The 16,657-nt window shown below is 46.0% G+C and overlaps 2 protein-coding genes across 2 annotated transcripts; one reads left to right on the forward strand and one right to left on the reverse strand.

Moving 5' to 3' along the window:
- Window positions 1-1,021: 1,021 nt before the first annotated feature.
- LOC115396680 (discoidin, CUB and LCCL domain-containing protein 1) lies at window positions 1,022-11,658 on the forward strand. Its single transcript, XM_030102662.1, has 15 exons — window positions 1,022-1,177; window positions 3,208-3,429; window positions 3,973-4,110; window positions 5,825-5,876; window positions 5,951-6,023; window positions 6,116-6,249; window positions 6,395-6,432; window positions 6,645-6,836; window positions 6,932-7,044; window positions 7,172-7,346; window positions 7,432-7,524; window positions 7,609-7,702; window positions 8,128-8,165; window positions 8,252-8,359; window positions 10,110-11,658. Exons 1-15 carry the CDS (start codon window positions 1,075-1,077, stop codon window positions 10,523-10,525), a joined length of 1,989 nt encoding a protein of 662 aa, XP_029958522.1. The 5' UTR covers window positions 1,022-1,074; the 3' UTR covers window positions 10,526-11,658.
- Window positions 11,512-15,211, reverse strand: LOC115396681 (zinc finger protein 135). Its single transcript, XM_030102663.1, has 3 exons — window positions 15,034-15,211; window positions 14,622-14,922; window positions 11,512-13,667 (listed from the first exon to the last, which is right to left on the reverse strand). The coding sequence occupies exons 1-3, from the start codon at window positions 15,058-15,060 to the stop codon at window positions 12,169-12,171; spliced, it is 1,827 nt and encodes a 608-aa protein (XP_029958523.1). The 5' UTR covers window positions 15,061-15,211; the 3' UTR covers window positions 11,512-12,168.
- Between the last annotated feature and the right edge of the window lie 1,446 nt (window positions 15,212-16,657).

A 16,657-nucleotide genomic window follows, 5' to 3' on the forward strand; every position in this document is an offset into this window, starting at 1 on the left:
TGTTCCACCAGAAGATGGCAGACTTTGCAGGGATGTTTGTTTGAGGGGATGAAAGCGTCGATCTGACTGTACTTGAAAGCACAGGCAAAAAAAAAAAAACAGGAAAGAACAAGAGGTGTTAATGATAGTCCAATCATCAGCACTATTTTACTAGTAATCTGTGTTATGTAGGTTAATGTGAAAAATTATTAAATCACATTTACTAATTACCTTATAAAACAAGATTTACTCTCCAGTTACTTAAAAAAAAGTAACTTTTTCGGTTACTTTTAATTGTATCTTTGTAATTAGGATGTCCAAATAATGTGTACATAATTCAGTTCTTTCAATTCTATGATTCAATCAATTCTGAGAAAAGGGAGCATCAGAGGTGTGGAACATATGGCCTGTGGACCCAACCCGACATGTGAACTGGTCCAATCCGGACATCATGCAGTAATGAGAGCTATCTGTGTAATTTCTGTTGACAATGAATCACAGCAGCACTAAAGCCACTGTGGAGTGAGTTGGTGTAAACACGCTGAAGAGAAAAGATTGTGAAACCAAGGAAGGGAAAAGCTTCAGAGGCCTCACTTGTTACTTATGGGCTATTTTATAAATATTTTGAGACTTTATTCCACTTTACCACAAACTGGCCTGAATTTGCCCCCCTGAACTCTAAATAGGTTGAATATAACTGTTCAATATGCATTATTTTTTGTTGTTTTGAGACTTTTCCGACTGTGAAAGAAAAGTTTACTTTCAGTTTGTTTGCAGCACAGCTCTTAAGATCCATCATAACAAGGTAAGGAGCGCTTCCATCTTCGCTGGGAGTAAATCATTAGTGTTGCTCTGCTGTTAACTCCGCTCTGCACACACCTACAAATCAGCCCACCCCCTATTTGGGAATGGAATGCCCGAGACGCTTTGATTGACAGTCGCGAGGACCAATAGGAAGCGGAGTTCTGGCCTCGTGGCCAATAGTAAATATGCAGTACTTTCTGCCTTAACTTTTTTTTTTTTTTTTATTGAAGCAGAAACCTTCAGCCGTCGAGGCATGCACCTTACCTTTATGCGCGCACAGCGCTGGAAATCATGCGGATAAAGTGGGAAAACGTCGGGGATGCTGTGAAGTCTCTTCTCCCCGCTGTCTGGGTCGCTCTGAGCGTCTGTTCCGCGGCTGTCCGCGGACAGCAGGGTAAGAAAACCTCTCATAAGATAAGACTGCGACCAACCCGGATTTCCAACATCTTCCTGTCATGTTGCTCACCAAAAGGTGTTTAATCGAACTGATATTCGGATTCTACTACGAGTTTTTGTTGTTAAAGACGAATGTGCTCGTCTTTAACAACAAAAACTCGGAGCAAAATCCGTACAAATGACTTTCTTTATTAAAAACTCAGTTTCTATCCATTATAACACTGTTATTATCACACGGAGATACAAAGTACTGATGTTTCTGAATTGTGCATTGTATTACTTGAACCTGGGTGCATTTACAGTGTACATGTCGTGTTTTGCTGCCTGTTTTATTTATTTTTCTTATCTGAGAGAATACCATCGGTGTTTAAATTGTATATTAAAGTAATTATTTAGAGGTGAAGTAGGTACAAAGGTCGCATATGTGATGTCCTGGCAGCATTCTTCACATAGTCTGTAGCTGTGCATGTTTACCTACACAGCTATCAGCCCACCTTTCACACTGCCTTTTTTCCAAGGCAGTGGTCAAGCTCAGTATGAATCACTGTCTGTACACACACACACACACACACACACACACACACACACACACACACACACACACACACACACAAACAAGTAGTCACTCTGCAGACTGTGACTCCCAGCAGCCAGCCATACCACAAATCTCCATTGTTGTTTTTGCTCGTCTCCGGGGGATTTGCTCCTCATATACAGGAAGGTGATTAAGCCCAGAGTAAATTATTTATTCTGAATCATTTTCTCCACTTGGCAGATGTGCTCTGCTCTGCGTTAGGTGGGGCCACGGTTTGAGGGGAAAACGTTTCAGCGAATGTGCTACAGCGCAGTGACTGACACACAGGACTGGATAAGGCGATGTAGTGACAGGCAGCACAGGTGAACATCCTGTCTGCTAGTGCGGACCTGTAAGGACCTGCCAGCAGAGCCGCCGGTGGAACACAGTGTTGCTGCCGTGCTCCCGATTGACTGTCTGCAACCCTGCCACCAAGTTTGACTTGAGTTCTTTGTAATTAAATCTCTTTCCATATGCCTGAGGAGCGTGTATCCCTTTCGGTAAGAGACCCAACGGCAGAAGAAGCTGATAAACAGACCGTAGGCGAAAGAGTTCAGTGAGCAGGGGACAATTGCCGGCCACCCAGAACTTCCCCAGCATGACTGCCTCTGTGGCCTCCCACCGGAAAGTGACAGGTCCGCAGTCTGCTTCCTGCTGTTACAGTATGTCACTGTGGAATTTCCAGGGAATCCTTTGGGGACTTCAGGAGGGGCAAACACATTCAGAGCGGCGCGATATGAGGAGCTGGAGAGGTGTTGGGGAGAAGGCCGGTGGGACGCAGGATGTGTGACACCGGGCGAGAAGAAGGTTATCCTGTAGTGTTTTTCCCCAACAAATGTCCAGGAGCCTTATATGGAAGATAAGGACAGGCGCAGTGTTTAGGTTCAGACTCACCCTGGTGCCTTCCTCAAGTTTTGACCATTCTAGGAAGACGTCACGTCTGGACATTTTTTGTGTTAGGATTAGAGCAAACCGCCCACACAGCACTAATCTATGTGTTTTAATCACTGTAGGAATTGACTCATTTAGGCTGCTGGGGATGTGAAACGATATAAATATTTGCACTTTCTGTTCCAGTTCAAGTGTTAGTCATCGCAACCTCGGGTCAAAGGAAGCAATAAATCAACACCGACGAACTATTCAAAGAAACTAATTCATATGAAAAAAACAACATCCCTTTGAGTCATTTTGCTTCAGCTTAGGGTTTTGTGATAGTAGATAGTTGTGTCATGTGGCAGGACCGTCAGAGGAGTATGGACACGCTCTGCTCTGTTGTGCATGTTCAAATTATGCTGATTACTCATCTGCCTACAAATGGCTGAAAGAAAATCTGAACTGAAATGAAAATCTGAATAGGCGTTCAGAGACAGCACAGAAAAAGTTCCTAGCTGGAGTATAATGCTTTATCCAAGCACCTTTTTTCTCACCTTTTTTTCTCCTTGTGTGATGATCAGGTAATGGCTGTGGACACACAGTGCTGGGAGTGGAGTCTGGCACCGTCGCCTCCCAGAACTACCCAGGCACCTACCCCAGTAACACCTGGTGCACGTGGAGGCTCCGCGTGCCGGAGGGCCGGTCGCTGCTGCTGCTTTTCGGAGATTTTGACGTTGAGAGCAGTCCCGGCTGCGGCAACGGCTCTTTGCTGATCACAGATAAAACTGGACAAAGCATTCTGGGTGAGTTTTCTTCCTGCGTGCATTTCTACTTCTGCTCACGATTCTGATCGACGTTTGGTGATGGCTCTACAGCGTACCGATGATTTGTTGCCCGTCACGACTGCTGCTCCTCCAGCCGCCGCCGTAGCAGCCGTGCAGGGCATGCCATTCGATTGACACACTGGCAGAAAAGGCGGACCCAATTTCGCAACACACATATGTACGATCTGCAGCCGGCTTAGCAAAGTCAGGTCCTGAGGGCATGACAAACTGACAGCACACCAAAATGAGGGTCGAGGCACGAGATAGGAGTATCCAGGCGGATTCAGGTTTATATTAAGATTCGGCTAAGGCTGGCTCGTGACTGTATTTCGTCTTCTCTCCCTTTACATTTAGACTTTCTACATAATAATGTGCATCTCTCTGCTCGCCATCGCACGTTAATAAGCTGTGGTGACAGACCGACTGAGATCCTCCACATTTGTTTAATCAATGACAAGCGATGGTTTCTCAAGTCTTAAAAGTAGCGTGCTGATGCTTCTGTGCTTTTGTTCTCACCCTCAGGTCCAGCGTGCGGGAAACTTAGTGCGGCACAAAAAAATATAACGCTCCAGAGCAATGAAGCGACCGTAACGTTCAGGTCAGGCCCGCACCGGTCTGGACGAGGGTTCCTGCTGTCCTACGCCACAGAGCAGTATCCAGGTAGGTCTGTGACTCTCTGGTTCGCTGATCATTTTAATGAAGATATTTAGAGGGATTTCAGAGGCTGATACTCCGGAGCAGTCATCGAACTGCAGGGTTAGAGTCCGTCAGTCAGTCGCATATGAAATAATAAGGTAAATTGTCATAATAATAATAATAGTAATAATCACACATGGCTGAACAGCAGAAATATGAATGTATGGAATGCACAACTACTTGTGTCGTCACAGTGAGGAGGTAATATTTCAACACAAAACGAGCTCACGCAGGAAGCTGAGCCTCAAAACTCAATGGAAAGTATAAACTAAAGGAAGAGCACCCAGGAAGTTCTGCCCGAAGCCTCTGGGCCGTAATAAAATGAAACGGAGTGCTCAGAGCACTGTCTGTTTATATTGTCCCATGAATTACCATTTTAAAATCTCACCAAGTTACACATTAACAGAGTTGGCGGTTTTCTGCCTACGTTCCCTTCTGGCTTTCACTTTCGTTGCCTTCAGCCTGGATGATGTTTTTGATTTCTTCATATTTTTGGAGAATAATTGCTCCTACATTACCTTAGCTGCTTCAGTGTTTATGTCAAACTATTTAACATGACCCAAAAGACACTACATTGAAATGTTTATTGTTGGAGAGCAGGTATGGAGCCTGCAATCAGTTCAGACTTTATACAAGCAATAAACCGAGAATTCATTATGGATGTTTTAAAAAAAAAAGCTTTATTTGTTTGGGTTTTATGTCTCATTGTGTTGTGGAGTATCTCTGTTGTGTTGTGATGTCTGCGGCGTGTGAAGAGCGGTGATCTCAGCTTTGCAAACGCCTGATTTGTAGTGTGCATGTTTACAAGTTTACACAGAGTAGCTTCAACACCAGCGTCGCAGCGAATATTGAATTTTGTGGGTGCTTTCTTGTGTGTGACCATATGAGTCACTGCTTATTGGCATTCATCCTCCATCTTCCTCTTCGCCGAGGAAAAAAAAAGGAGTCAGACTGAATGAAGTGAGGCCTCGGGCTTCAGTCTGTCACTTGGACAGACTTGCCAACCCCTTCCTCCTCCTCCTCCTCCTCCTCCTCCTCTTCATTAGCCTGTTAGTGACTACAAACTCACTGTTGTCCCGTGTTAGTTCCCATAAAGCTGCTCGGCCCAATTATCATGTTTTCATCCTCAAATATTAGGTCTGTACCTCTTTCTATCCCTGCTGCAAACTTAGATGTGGACAGACTCCGTAGATGTTTCCAGATTGAGTTTATGTTGAAGACAGTTTGTGTGAAGTTTAATAAGCGCGCAGACATGCTTACTATGAACCCCAGTCTATACTTAGAGATAGTTCTCGTCTGTGGGTGAGCTCATCTGTACTGTACACGCTCATAATTTCCTGTTTTTTTGCTGAGTTGTTTATGAAATCCACCGGTGTCTGGAGCTAAGCTCATGTTCAGACATACAAGCCGCTGTCTGTTGGCGGGGGACGCTGGCTGCGCTGGTGAACTGTGACGGAGCCGCAGCAACAAAGGGCTTAGTCACATCAAGAGCGAGGGCCGCTCATCCCCTAATATAGCACAAGTTCGTCTCACACACAATCTGCATTTATGTATGAGCGAATGGTGGGAACTGTTATGTAAGACACACCGTCCCCCCAAAACACTGTTAAAAAGTTCACCCACACACACTTTTGAGCTGCTCTTCATCACCTGTGTTGTGTTTTGATTGTTTTTCCAGACCTTATTTCCTGCGTCCGCCGAGGATCTCATTTTAACTCGCAGCATTTGAGGTAAGTTTCTGCCTCGAAGGTGTGCTTCATCGTAGCTGCGAGTGTTTCTCACAGGCTGTGCTGCTGCCTCTCAGGGTTTACTGCCCCGCTGGATGCAGGAATGTAACGGGCGACGTCTGGGGGAACGCTGAATCCGGCTACAGAGACGTGAGCACGCAAAAACGGTTTTTCTCACCGTCTCAGACATTTTGTGACAGATTTGTCGCTGAAAGCTCGTCCGCCTTTCTGCTCTGCCGCAGACCTCGGTCCTGTGCAAGTCGGCGGTCCATGCTGGAGCCACGTCCGACAGTCTGGGAGGTCGCATCACTGTGAATCGGGAGAAAAGCCTGACGCTTTACGAATCCACGTTCGCGAATGGAATCCTGTCTAAAACGTGGGTTTTTCTGAAAATATTGGATTCGTGATCTGAAACTGAGTGATTAGAGTAACATGTGGAAATATCTGTTCTGTCCAAATTATTTCAAGGTTTCTTTCCATAAATCACAAGGACTAACTATTCAGTTGTCTTCTTTTGACAGGGGATCTTTATCAGAGAAGAAGTTGCTGTTCAGCCAAGGTATGTGCCGCATGTGGCATCTGTGCCTGCATGCAGTCAAACCTCTCAAAGGAAACATCGCATGTTGAAGCACATTCCTGAAAACACGCTGCAGAGTTTTACGTTTTAGATATTCCTTTTGTTCGGTTTGTGAATTCATGACAGAAACCCCGCAGTGCGGTTCTCGGTAAAGTTTTCTTCTGATCAGAACCTTCTCTCTGCTCTCTGAACAGAATGTAAAAACATCCTGCCTGTGTCTGGTTTAAACGCCTCGTCTTTCTGGGATAAGAACGGTGCAGAGCACAGGATGTTCTGGTCCCCGAGAAACATGGACCGCAGCCACGAGTTCCTCCTGTGGGCAGCGGACAGCGCCGATCCCAACCCGTGGGTGGAGATGGAGCTGAGCGACAGAAGCACCATCACCGGTACAAAATCAACAAGTCTCCATTATGAGTGAAAACGCTGAACTTCACCGCAAACCGCACCTCTAAAAACAAAAACTTGCTTTCTTTTTCCTCAGGAATATTGACAATGGGATCAAATGAGTACTACATAAAAACCTACGTTCTCCTTTTTAGCAAAGACAGAAAGAACTGGAAGCTTTACAGAGGCGCTCTGAGCAAAGAGAAGAAGGTGGGTGTGGCACTGCAGGCTTTCACGTTCACATATTGACATGAAGCCTCGTGTGGCCGTGGATATCGGTGGAGCGCTCGCCGTCGGTGCTCTTAGTGAGGTTACCGCCGTGTTCATGTGCTCTCAGGTGTTCGAGGCCTACACCGACGGCCACCTCAGGGTGCTCAACAGCCTGCTCCCTCCTGTGGTGGCTCGGTTTGTTCGCCTGCAGCCGCTCACCTGGCACGGCAGGGTCTCCGCCCAGCTCCGAGTTCTCGGCTGTCCTGTTGCAAAGGTCACGCCGAGGTCACGTTCATCCGGAGGTGAGCGAGAAAAATGGCAAATGCATGCCGAATGTTTGATCATCGGTCTGAATACTGCAAATGTGGTTTTTTTCCTGCTGGTCAGAGTCTCCGTCCATCAAAGTTAGCGTGGGCACATCACGCCCAGACCCATCCACGGCCTCCACAGAGGGACCGGTGTTAGTGGAAACAACACACAGTATGTGCCACCACGGTGTTTCTTATCATCAATAAACTGCATTCCTGCCTCGCACTTGTTACTCAGACGCTGACACCGTTTCAGGCTCCAGCCAGCCGGCGATGGTGGCGGTGGGCGTGGTCCTGGGCCTGATAATGTGCGGGAGCTGTTTGTTGGTTGGAATCTGGTGGAGGCGAAGGTACGGTGCAGTAATGGACATTGAACTGGAACACACAACGTTCCTGGTCGAATAAAGGATATAAACATTACATAACGCATGTAACAGAATGGGAAAGTTTTTTTTTTTTTTTTATTCAAACTTCACACTAAAGTGTCAGGTCTTGTTTCATTCTTTTCAATTTTAGCCAATAAGTTATAGATTATTAGGTTATGTTCAGACAATCCCAATAAATGATCTTAGAATGTTATATTTCAAACTAATCAAATATCTCTTCATGTGTGTTTTTTTCTTATTAAAATAAAAGAAATGCTCAAAAATGGAAAAACGATTAAATTGTCATTTACATGTTTATTTTTCCCTTTATTTGTCAGTGACTTATAATAATACTGAATTCTAACTTGTAGTATTTATTGATCCATGCTGGGTTTTTTTTTTTATTTCAGGAAAAAAGATTCACAGCTGAAGTACTCGTTGCCCACAAGTAGGTCATGTTGCTTTAGTTTTCTCCCGTGTGAATCTCAAGCCCTCAAGGAAAAACTAACACTTGTGTGTTTTTGTCTCCAACAGGTTGTCAGAGTTTCAAAGTGAAAAGTCCTCCCTGCTCACAGTCGGAGCTCATCTCCTATCCCCTGGAGCGAAATGTCCATGATGCACTGCCGAACCCCCCCCTCAACGGTAAGAACGTCCGGATATTTATCTTTCAAACCCAGATCGCGGCCGTCAGCTTTTACAGCTCCCCTCAAACTCTCCGGCCCGTCACGTCTTTCCCGCTTTTGTGACTCAGTGGTCAGTTGGAGGCAAACACTCCTCTCCGCAGCCCCCCCACCCCCCCACCCCCCACCCCGGCTCAGCCCATCACCCAGTCACAGTATAAACATTCCTTTCTTTGGTCCGCGGAGCCTCTCTGAAAGAGACCCTTTAATTGGAGCTGGATAAAGGACGCAGAGCCTGCACCCCCCTCCCAGCACCCCCACCGCCAGTCCCATCGCTGCCTCCAACACCCCCACCCCACCCCCACCCCGCCCCCACCCCGATGAGGAGGCCCTTCACTCAGAGCTGTGCTGATAAACAGGATGGAGGGTCAATGCTGAGACAATCGAGGCCCTCACTGCAGCCCGTCTAATTAAAATAGCTCTGAGTTTGAGCTCTTGAGGAACCTCCAGGCCTCACATGACGTTTTCATTATATAATTATGACAGTCCTCACAATAAATATTTCTAAATGGATCATATCTTCCATATTTAAACCGTTGACTCATTTGTTTTATTTCTCAAAGTTAAAAATTAAAGGAGAGTGAAGTTGTCTGTTGAACCCTGTAAATCATTAATTGTCAGCTTTAGGTGTCATTAGATGCTCCGTGGTGGGAAATTAATGTTAAAGCCTCAACTGGCACGAGCTCCTCCAAACAAACTACCCCAAGATGTAAAACTTTATTTAATTGATGGTTACACAGCTTGAAAAGGTTATAAAAAGATTTCAAAGGGTTTCCAGCTTGGCCGTTCAGTAGTCTCCTGTGTAATTAAGAAATAGCAGCTAGAAGGAACAGTGAAAGTCAAGGAAAGATCTAGAAGATCAAGAAGAAAACTGTGGCGTGAAAACCCTCATAAGACTGCACAGGCTGCTCAACACACTCCGCAGTGGTGAGGCGGTGTGTGTGTGTGTGTGTGTGTGTGTCTTCTCAGAGCCATCAGAAGAAAACTTTACTCTTAAAATATTAAAATTCAGACTTTGTGTCTGCATTCAGTCAACATTATTGAAAGACAGATTTCAAGAGTCACTTTTTTTCCTAATTATATGTATTACTGATTCTGTTTTCTGCATATTTGAATTAGATGTCAAGTAAAAGTCTTGTTCATACACCAGAACAGTTTAATCACAACATTAAACTGTGGGGGAGATTTCTTGGGTTAGATGGAGAACTTGATGCTTTTTCTCTCCAAAAATCTCAATCTGAATACAATTTAAAGCTTTTTTCTTTGATAATGTAAAGAGTAAAACTTCCATATATTTCAATTTTATTCCTCATAAACTAAATTGTTTCATCCTTTTTTCATTTTATTTATATTTTAGGATATGTCATGAGTTCAGATTTCGTTAAACTGGGGTCCACATTTATCACCATGTTTTAGTTTGTTCTGAGTGTTGAAAAGACGTGTTTCAAACTGCTTTGTCCAGTTCAGGGTTCTGAGCTGATGGAACCAGCTCACCATGGGTGTAGGGAGGATACACACCGGACAGGTCACTGGTCCATGTGTGCTCAGGGAAAACATGCAAACTCCACTGTTGTGAGCCTGACTCAATGTGGAAAAGGGGGACACAACATGAAAAAACAAATGAAGATAGGTTTCATGGAAAATCCTTGTCCTCTCTTCTGACTATTAAACAAAAGGCTTTTAGAAATAAAAACTCATGTCCGTCTTTCCAGACTACGCCGAGCCGGCTCTGACGGCGCTCGGGCAGAAGGTGGGCTCGACCTTCAGGCCGTCCTCCAGCGAGGGCTACACCACTCCCTTCACGTGCAGCCACTACGACACTCCCGGCAGCGTGCCGGAGTACGCCGAGCCCCTCCCCCCGGAGCCCGAGTACGCCACGCCGTTCAGCGAGCAGCCGCCCGAGCCCAAGCCGCCGGCCCTGATGGGGACGGGCCACGGGTGCCGCGCCCCGGCCGCCCCGGCGCCGGGCCACGGCCAGTACGACTGCCCGTCGCACCGCATGCTGTTCAACGGCTACTGCACCCCCGTGCTCCACGCCAGCGGCCCCAGACCGGTCAGCGCCGTGTACGCAGAGCCCACGTCACGGGACTGTCTGCTGCAGAAGCACACTTATGAAGAGCCTTTGTGAGAACCGCGAGCGCCAACAGAGAGGAAGCGGCCGCTTGAGACTCCAGACGAGCGCGTGGTGTGATCTGAAGAGGACTCGGAGCTGGACGGCGCGGTCCGGAGCGCACTAATGCTGGTCATCCAATGGGAGCGACGCTACTCTGGACCGCCACACACTCAAGAGCACACACACTGTGACCTGAGAGCCATATGGACACAAATCTTTCCTCCCAGGAAGTATGTTGGAGAAAAATGTGCTTTGTTTTTGTTTTTCTCATGACGCACACAGAAGAGAGGAGCCTGGTTGTGTCTCAGGAGATCATGTTTATTGATAAAATCACACTGCACTTTCCAGAAACACAGAAATGTGACCTTTTCCGTCTATATAACAGGTTGAAGAAAACATGAATTGTCCTCACAGAGCATTTTACTCACAATGTGTATTTTCTAACATTTTTTTATGGAAAGGATTAAGAAGCACTGAAAATGATGCGCTGTGACAGTGTTCAGGAGAAGTTGCAATGAGTTCATTTAACCACTAGGTGGCTCCGGTGACCTCCAGATGTAACGGACACTGTGCTTGTTCTCCTCATTAACCATTTGGAAGAGGCGCTGTGAGATTATAGAATAACATGTTCAAACTCGTACAACAGAAGTACAGCGAGGCAGGGCGCTTTCAGCCTTTCGCAAACACACCAAAGCTGCTGAGATCCCGACAAACTGCTTTTCTCGCTCGAGAAGATATATCGCAAAGCCTTAATGTCAATTGAACATTTCCAGCATATGGCCTTCACGTTATGTTTTACTGCGCTTCCTCTTCTAATCTGAACATCAATGCCCACAAATTCCACTGGATTCTTCCATTTTTACATGGAAAACCGTGTTTTTGAATTGACCGTTGCTAAATTATTAATTGAATTTGTCACACTGCTGTTCTCATTTATTATGGTCCTGGAAACCTACAGAAATGTATATTTAATATAGAAAATTTGTAATTTTTTTTTTTTTCCTGTTACAAGGCATTGTGTATAAGAAAGGGTCAGCTGCCAGGTTATTCAGTAAGAAAATGTTACTAAAGCTTTGTGTCGTCACAGTACAGCAAAGGGTAATAAGTTTTCCACTGCAGAATAAGGCACAATAAAAACGTATCGACAAAGAATACCAGCTGGCTCGGTGTGTGATTGGAACAAGTGGTCCTGTTACAATATTTACATTAATTGTTTGCCTCATGTGAGCAACAAGGCTTCTCAAACCTGTGGCTCCAATTCTGAACATGTAAAATCGTCTCACTGATTGAAGGAAACATTTCTGGACTGCGAAACGACCGCATATTTATAGAATCACGGAGAAGTATCAAAATTTGTAACTAATGAAATACCTCGCAAATGTGCAAAATTTCAAGCAAATATCTTCCAACCTCATACTGAAGTTTGACTGACGTTGCTAATGTGCATATTGTTGCTTTTTAATGAGTTGCACGTCGTTGCAGCCAGGTGCTGGATCTCTGAGTGACAGAAAAATACTCCACAGACGTAGAACGATGCTCAGGACAGATCTGTCTGCGTCTTTGTACAAAGGTTCAACTGAACCCTCCTGGAACATGCAGTGCACATCAAACTCTACAGCATTTTGCACAAAACCCCGGTGTTTTGGTGACACTCCGTCTCACTCGGCGTTCTCCTGGACCCTCTCGCTGCCGCTGAACTCCTCCCTCCGGCCCTCGTCCTCCTCCCCTCCGCCCTGGTGGGAGTAGTGCACCTGACTCTGGTGTCTGTTCCTGGAGGGGGCGTCTTTAAAGCGCTGCCCGCAGTCCTCGCAGGCGTACAGGAGCCCGTCTCTGTGAGCGCCTCTGCTCGCTGCCGGCGGCGGCGGCGGCTTGTGCTCATGCGGCCCCGGAGCATCCTGGGAGTTGGGAACTCTGCTGTCGGGGTTGACGGTTGCGGCGGCGGCAGGGGAAGTTCTGGGGCGGCCGGGCTGCCCGCCGGGACCGGCCGGTTCCCGGTAGGTCCCGGCGGCCTCGGGGGCCAGCCCGTGGACCGTGCGGTAGTGGAACCGGATCCCGGAGCGGTTGGAGAAGCCTTTCTCGCACAGGCTGCAGACGAACGGCCTCTCCCCCGTGTGGATGCGGATATGGATCTTGAGCGCCCCCGACTGAGTGAAGCACTTGCCGCACTGGCCGCAGCGGTAGGGCTTCTCCCCCGTGTGGGTCCTCTGGTGGGCCCGGACCCCGGCCAGGTGGGGGAAGCCCCTGCCGCAGAAGCCGCAGGAGTACGGCCGCTCGCCCGTGTGGATCCGCCGGTGGATCTTCAGAGCTCCCGACTGGCTGAAGCTCTTGCCGCAGTCCGGGCAGGAGTAGGGCCGTGCGCCCGTGTGCACGTTGAGGTGGATGCGGAGGTTGCTGTGGGAGTTGAAGGCGCGGCCGCACTCGGTGCAGAGGAAGCCGGGCGGTTTCTGGGCGTGCTCGGAGCGCTGGTGCTGCAGCAGCTGCGACGGCCGGGAGAAGGAGGCGGAGCAGTGCATGCAGGGGTGCGGCGGCAGCGCCAAGGGAGCCGCCCGGCTCCTGTCCTCCGGCGGCAGCGGTGGTGGCGGCTGCCGCTGCTCGTGGCGGCACGCCTCGGGACAGGAGCGCTGGCAGCACAGGCCCGGGAAGGGACCGGCGAGCGGCGAGGAGTGAGAGCGGGTGAGCTGGGGACACGGCAGGCAGGACGTCAAGGGGCAGTGGTGGTGGTGGAAGTGATGGTGGGCGTGCGTGTGGGAGAAGCGGGAGTCGGCGGCGTCCTGCTGGCTCAGGATCTGGGAGCAGGCGTGGAGGCTGTGGTGGCAGCACAAGCAGGGGAACACGGGGACGCCGGGCAAGGCGCCCGAGCACAGTCTGGACGCCGCCGTTTCAGTCTGCTGGTCTTTGTTGGGCCCTCTCCTGTCTCTACTGTCGCCGTGCGGCCGGTTGGACGGCCTGCTGTCCGCCTCAGACGTGGAGCTGTGCACCGTGGTGTCCGATAAGCACATGTCCAGGCCCACAGCGGGGTTCCTGCTCAGATCTTTGGGTTGGCTCGCTGTGTTCGAGAGCGTCGCTGAGGACGCGGACTGTCTGGGCATCAACGTCGCAAAGGTAGGAGAGGAAGTGGAGTACGGGCAGCCGGGGCAGGTGCAGTAATAATGCACATCTACATCAGCAAAACAAACAGGGGTCCACAGTTAGAGGATTTAAAGGAATGAGTGTCGATGAAGTCAAACACATAGCCATTAATCTAGACATTCATCAAAACAATTACCTTAAATGTGTTTCACCGCGTTATTAGTGAGGTTTTCTTTTAGTTTTTTTTGCCACGTACAGTACAGTCATACTCACTGAATGTTAAGGCTTCAGTTCAATACAGGACGAAAAACTGACAAATTGCTAAAACAAAGGTTTGTCAGGCATGAAGTCAAAACATTACAAATATATACAGTTTTTCAAAGTATTAGAAGATAAGCTATTATCAATCTGAAGTAATATTTTATCTACTCGGCACATCAGTAAAAAAAAATCATACAACATAATTTTACAATGTAGTAAATGTCCACAAACTACAGGTTTTAAGGGCTGCCTATATTTTCTGTGAGAAAATTGCCAAACCAAATCCACTTCATGATGACAACCAGGTATTTTAAATGGCAATCCAAAAACTCCGGGGGCCGTCTAGCAGAAAAACATTACAGTGTATGTATGTCATGATACAGTACAATAATGATCCAGAAGCAAAAAGGAAAAGAGAGAATTTCCAAAAATGGAGTTGAAACAGTGAATCTTCTATATTTGTAGATTAATACTTCATAATGCCTTGTTTTATTCCTATTACAACACTTCAGGAGGTTAGCCATTTCACCAGTGACTATAATTGCACACAATTGGAGCATTCCATAGATATTTTAAGCTTGAAACCTGAACCTATCAGGGTTTCCTGATATTTTAAACATCACTGGAGTGATCCTGATCCCTGCTGCCTCCTGAAGGCTCTGTGCACAGGAGCGAGGCAGGTGAGGGCTTCTCACCTGTGCACACTGCCTGGGTGGGTTCAAGCTCACCTGACTTCCCTGGAAACAGATCAGATGTACATAATCAGTGACTGTGAAGGCACCTTGTCTCCTGTCTCTGCTCTCTCCCTTCTTGTGAGGAGCCCTGGCCTGGAACTGCCGCCCAGCTGGTGTCTCTGTCTTGTCCTGCAGAGGGTCAAGTGAAGCAGCCTTGAACCCTAAAGCAGCAGCAGCTCCTCCTCCTCCTCCTCCTCCTCCTCCTCCTCCTCCTCCTCCTCCTCCTCCAGCAGCAGCAGCCACGCCCCACGCCGCGTTCAGCACATCTGGCTGGTTTTTGGAGGCGTTTCCAGATGTGATCAGGTCTCCTATGAACTGGTGCATGTCCATCCAGGAGCACTGAGCATGCTGCAGAGGGAAGAGCACAGGGATCCGAAAACACGAAAATACATAAACCCTTCATGAAACAGACAGGTGTAACGTTACGTTTCAGCAAAAGAGCAGGAAAAAGTATCTCACAATATCAGCAGTCCTGTCTCTGTCCATGGGTCCAAACAGACGGAGCGGCTGGACACGGACAAGCGATTCGGGTTTTATCCCGCTCAGACGGAGTCACAGCAGAGAGGAAAACACAAAACTAACAAATAAAAGACAAAGATTGTCTTCGCATCATAGCCCCTCTACTCTGTGCCCCTCCATGAAGCCCACCTACAACATCCTGTCCCCACGTGTTACACTTCCGGGTCCGCGGGACGCACGTGACGGGAGTTGTAGTCTTTCTTCTTCTTTTATTTTTTTTTATTTTTTATATTTTATATCTCTAGCTTTTTCACAGATCAAATTCTCTCAAAAATGTTCATTGTAATGTTTTTATTTTTTATTTTTTTTTTTTTAGGATTCTGCTCATCCTACAAATGCGGGTCCCTCACAAACGTGATGAATGAACTCCATTAAGAATTAATATAATTTTTAATCAATGTATTAGTTTATTTGTCAGAGGTGATCTTCCGGGTGATCGCTTACATTTCCGTAAAATTTGATTTGATTTTCAACAAAAATAAATAAATAAAATGTTTCTAATGTTAGTGTTAAAACTACAAGGTGAGTGGATTTGGATTTTTCACTAAAACCACAAAGAATATACAACATATAAAGATACATAGTAAAAATTAAAAAACAACATAAACAGCAACAATTACAAAAAAAAACTAATATGAATAAAATTGCTTCGAATATGTTCAAAAATACTAAACAGCTTAAATTTATAAAGGAGATTAAACCACTAAAATAAGAAGGAAAACTGATCAAAGGAATCCACAGAGCTGAAATGGCTAAATCTTCAAAAATTGCTTGAAGAAAAAGAAGGCGAAATCAGTAAAGCACAATAAGGAGAACTCAAAAATGGAATTAAACATTTACCATATTCAATTATTATGATTTCTCAAATACAACATAAGTGACTGTTTTTGTATAGCAAAACCAAGACTTTGAGTCTAGTTATTGTCATTTCTACGGTTAAATGTGTTTTGAGACTAAGGCCAATATGACCAAGTCCAGTTCACCCAGGTACTTTCACATATTACAAGGAACTCCCACTCACATTTTCTGCAAAGAAAACTCTACTTAGATCAACTAAAACCGAGTCGGTTGCAAAAAAAAATGAATAAATAAAAAAAAAATAAAATAAAAAAATCTCTCTCTCTCTATATATATATATATATATATATATATATATATATATATATATATATATATATATATATTTACAGGCAGTATTAATTTAGCACCAACATTTTTCTATAAAAACCTTTAAAATTGAGTTTTTACACACAAACATGACGCTAATGTTAATGTGAAAATAAACCACATGACGACAATTTCATAACAGAATGTTTCGCTGAGGAAAATGTTTATTTGCCTTTAGAAAAACATCAAAACATACTTGTACAGTAGGAATGTCAGGGGGACATGATATACTGTTCCATACCAACAAGTATCTAACAAATTCCCAAAGGTCGACTCAAAACATCGTGGCCCAGAGAGTGCTTTAATTCAATGACCATGAAGAAAAAAAAAAAATCTTTCCTCAATAAATAAGGCCAAACTAATAACATAGTTCCAATATTTTTAAGACCTGTGGATT

Source organism: Salarias fasciatus, chromosome 11, assembly GCF_902148845.1.
Source record: "Salarias fasciatus chromosome 11, fSalaFa1.1, whole genome shotgun sequence".
Taxonomy (NCBI): domain Eukaryota; kingdom Metazoa; phylum Chordata; class Actinopteri; order Blenniiformes; family Blenniidae; genus Salarias; species Salarias fasciatus.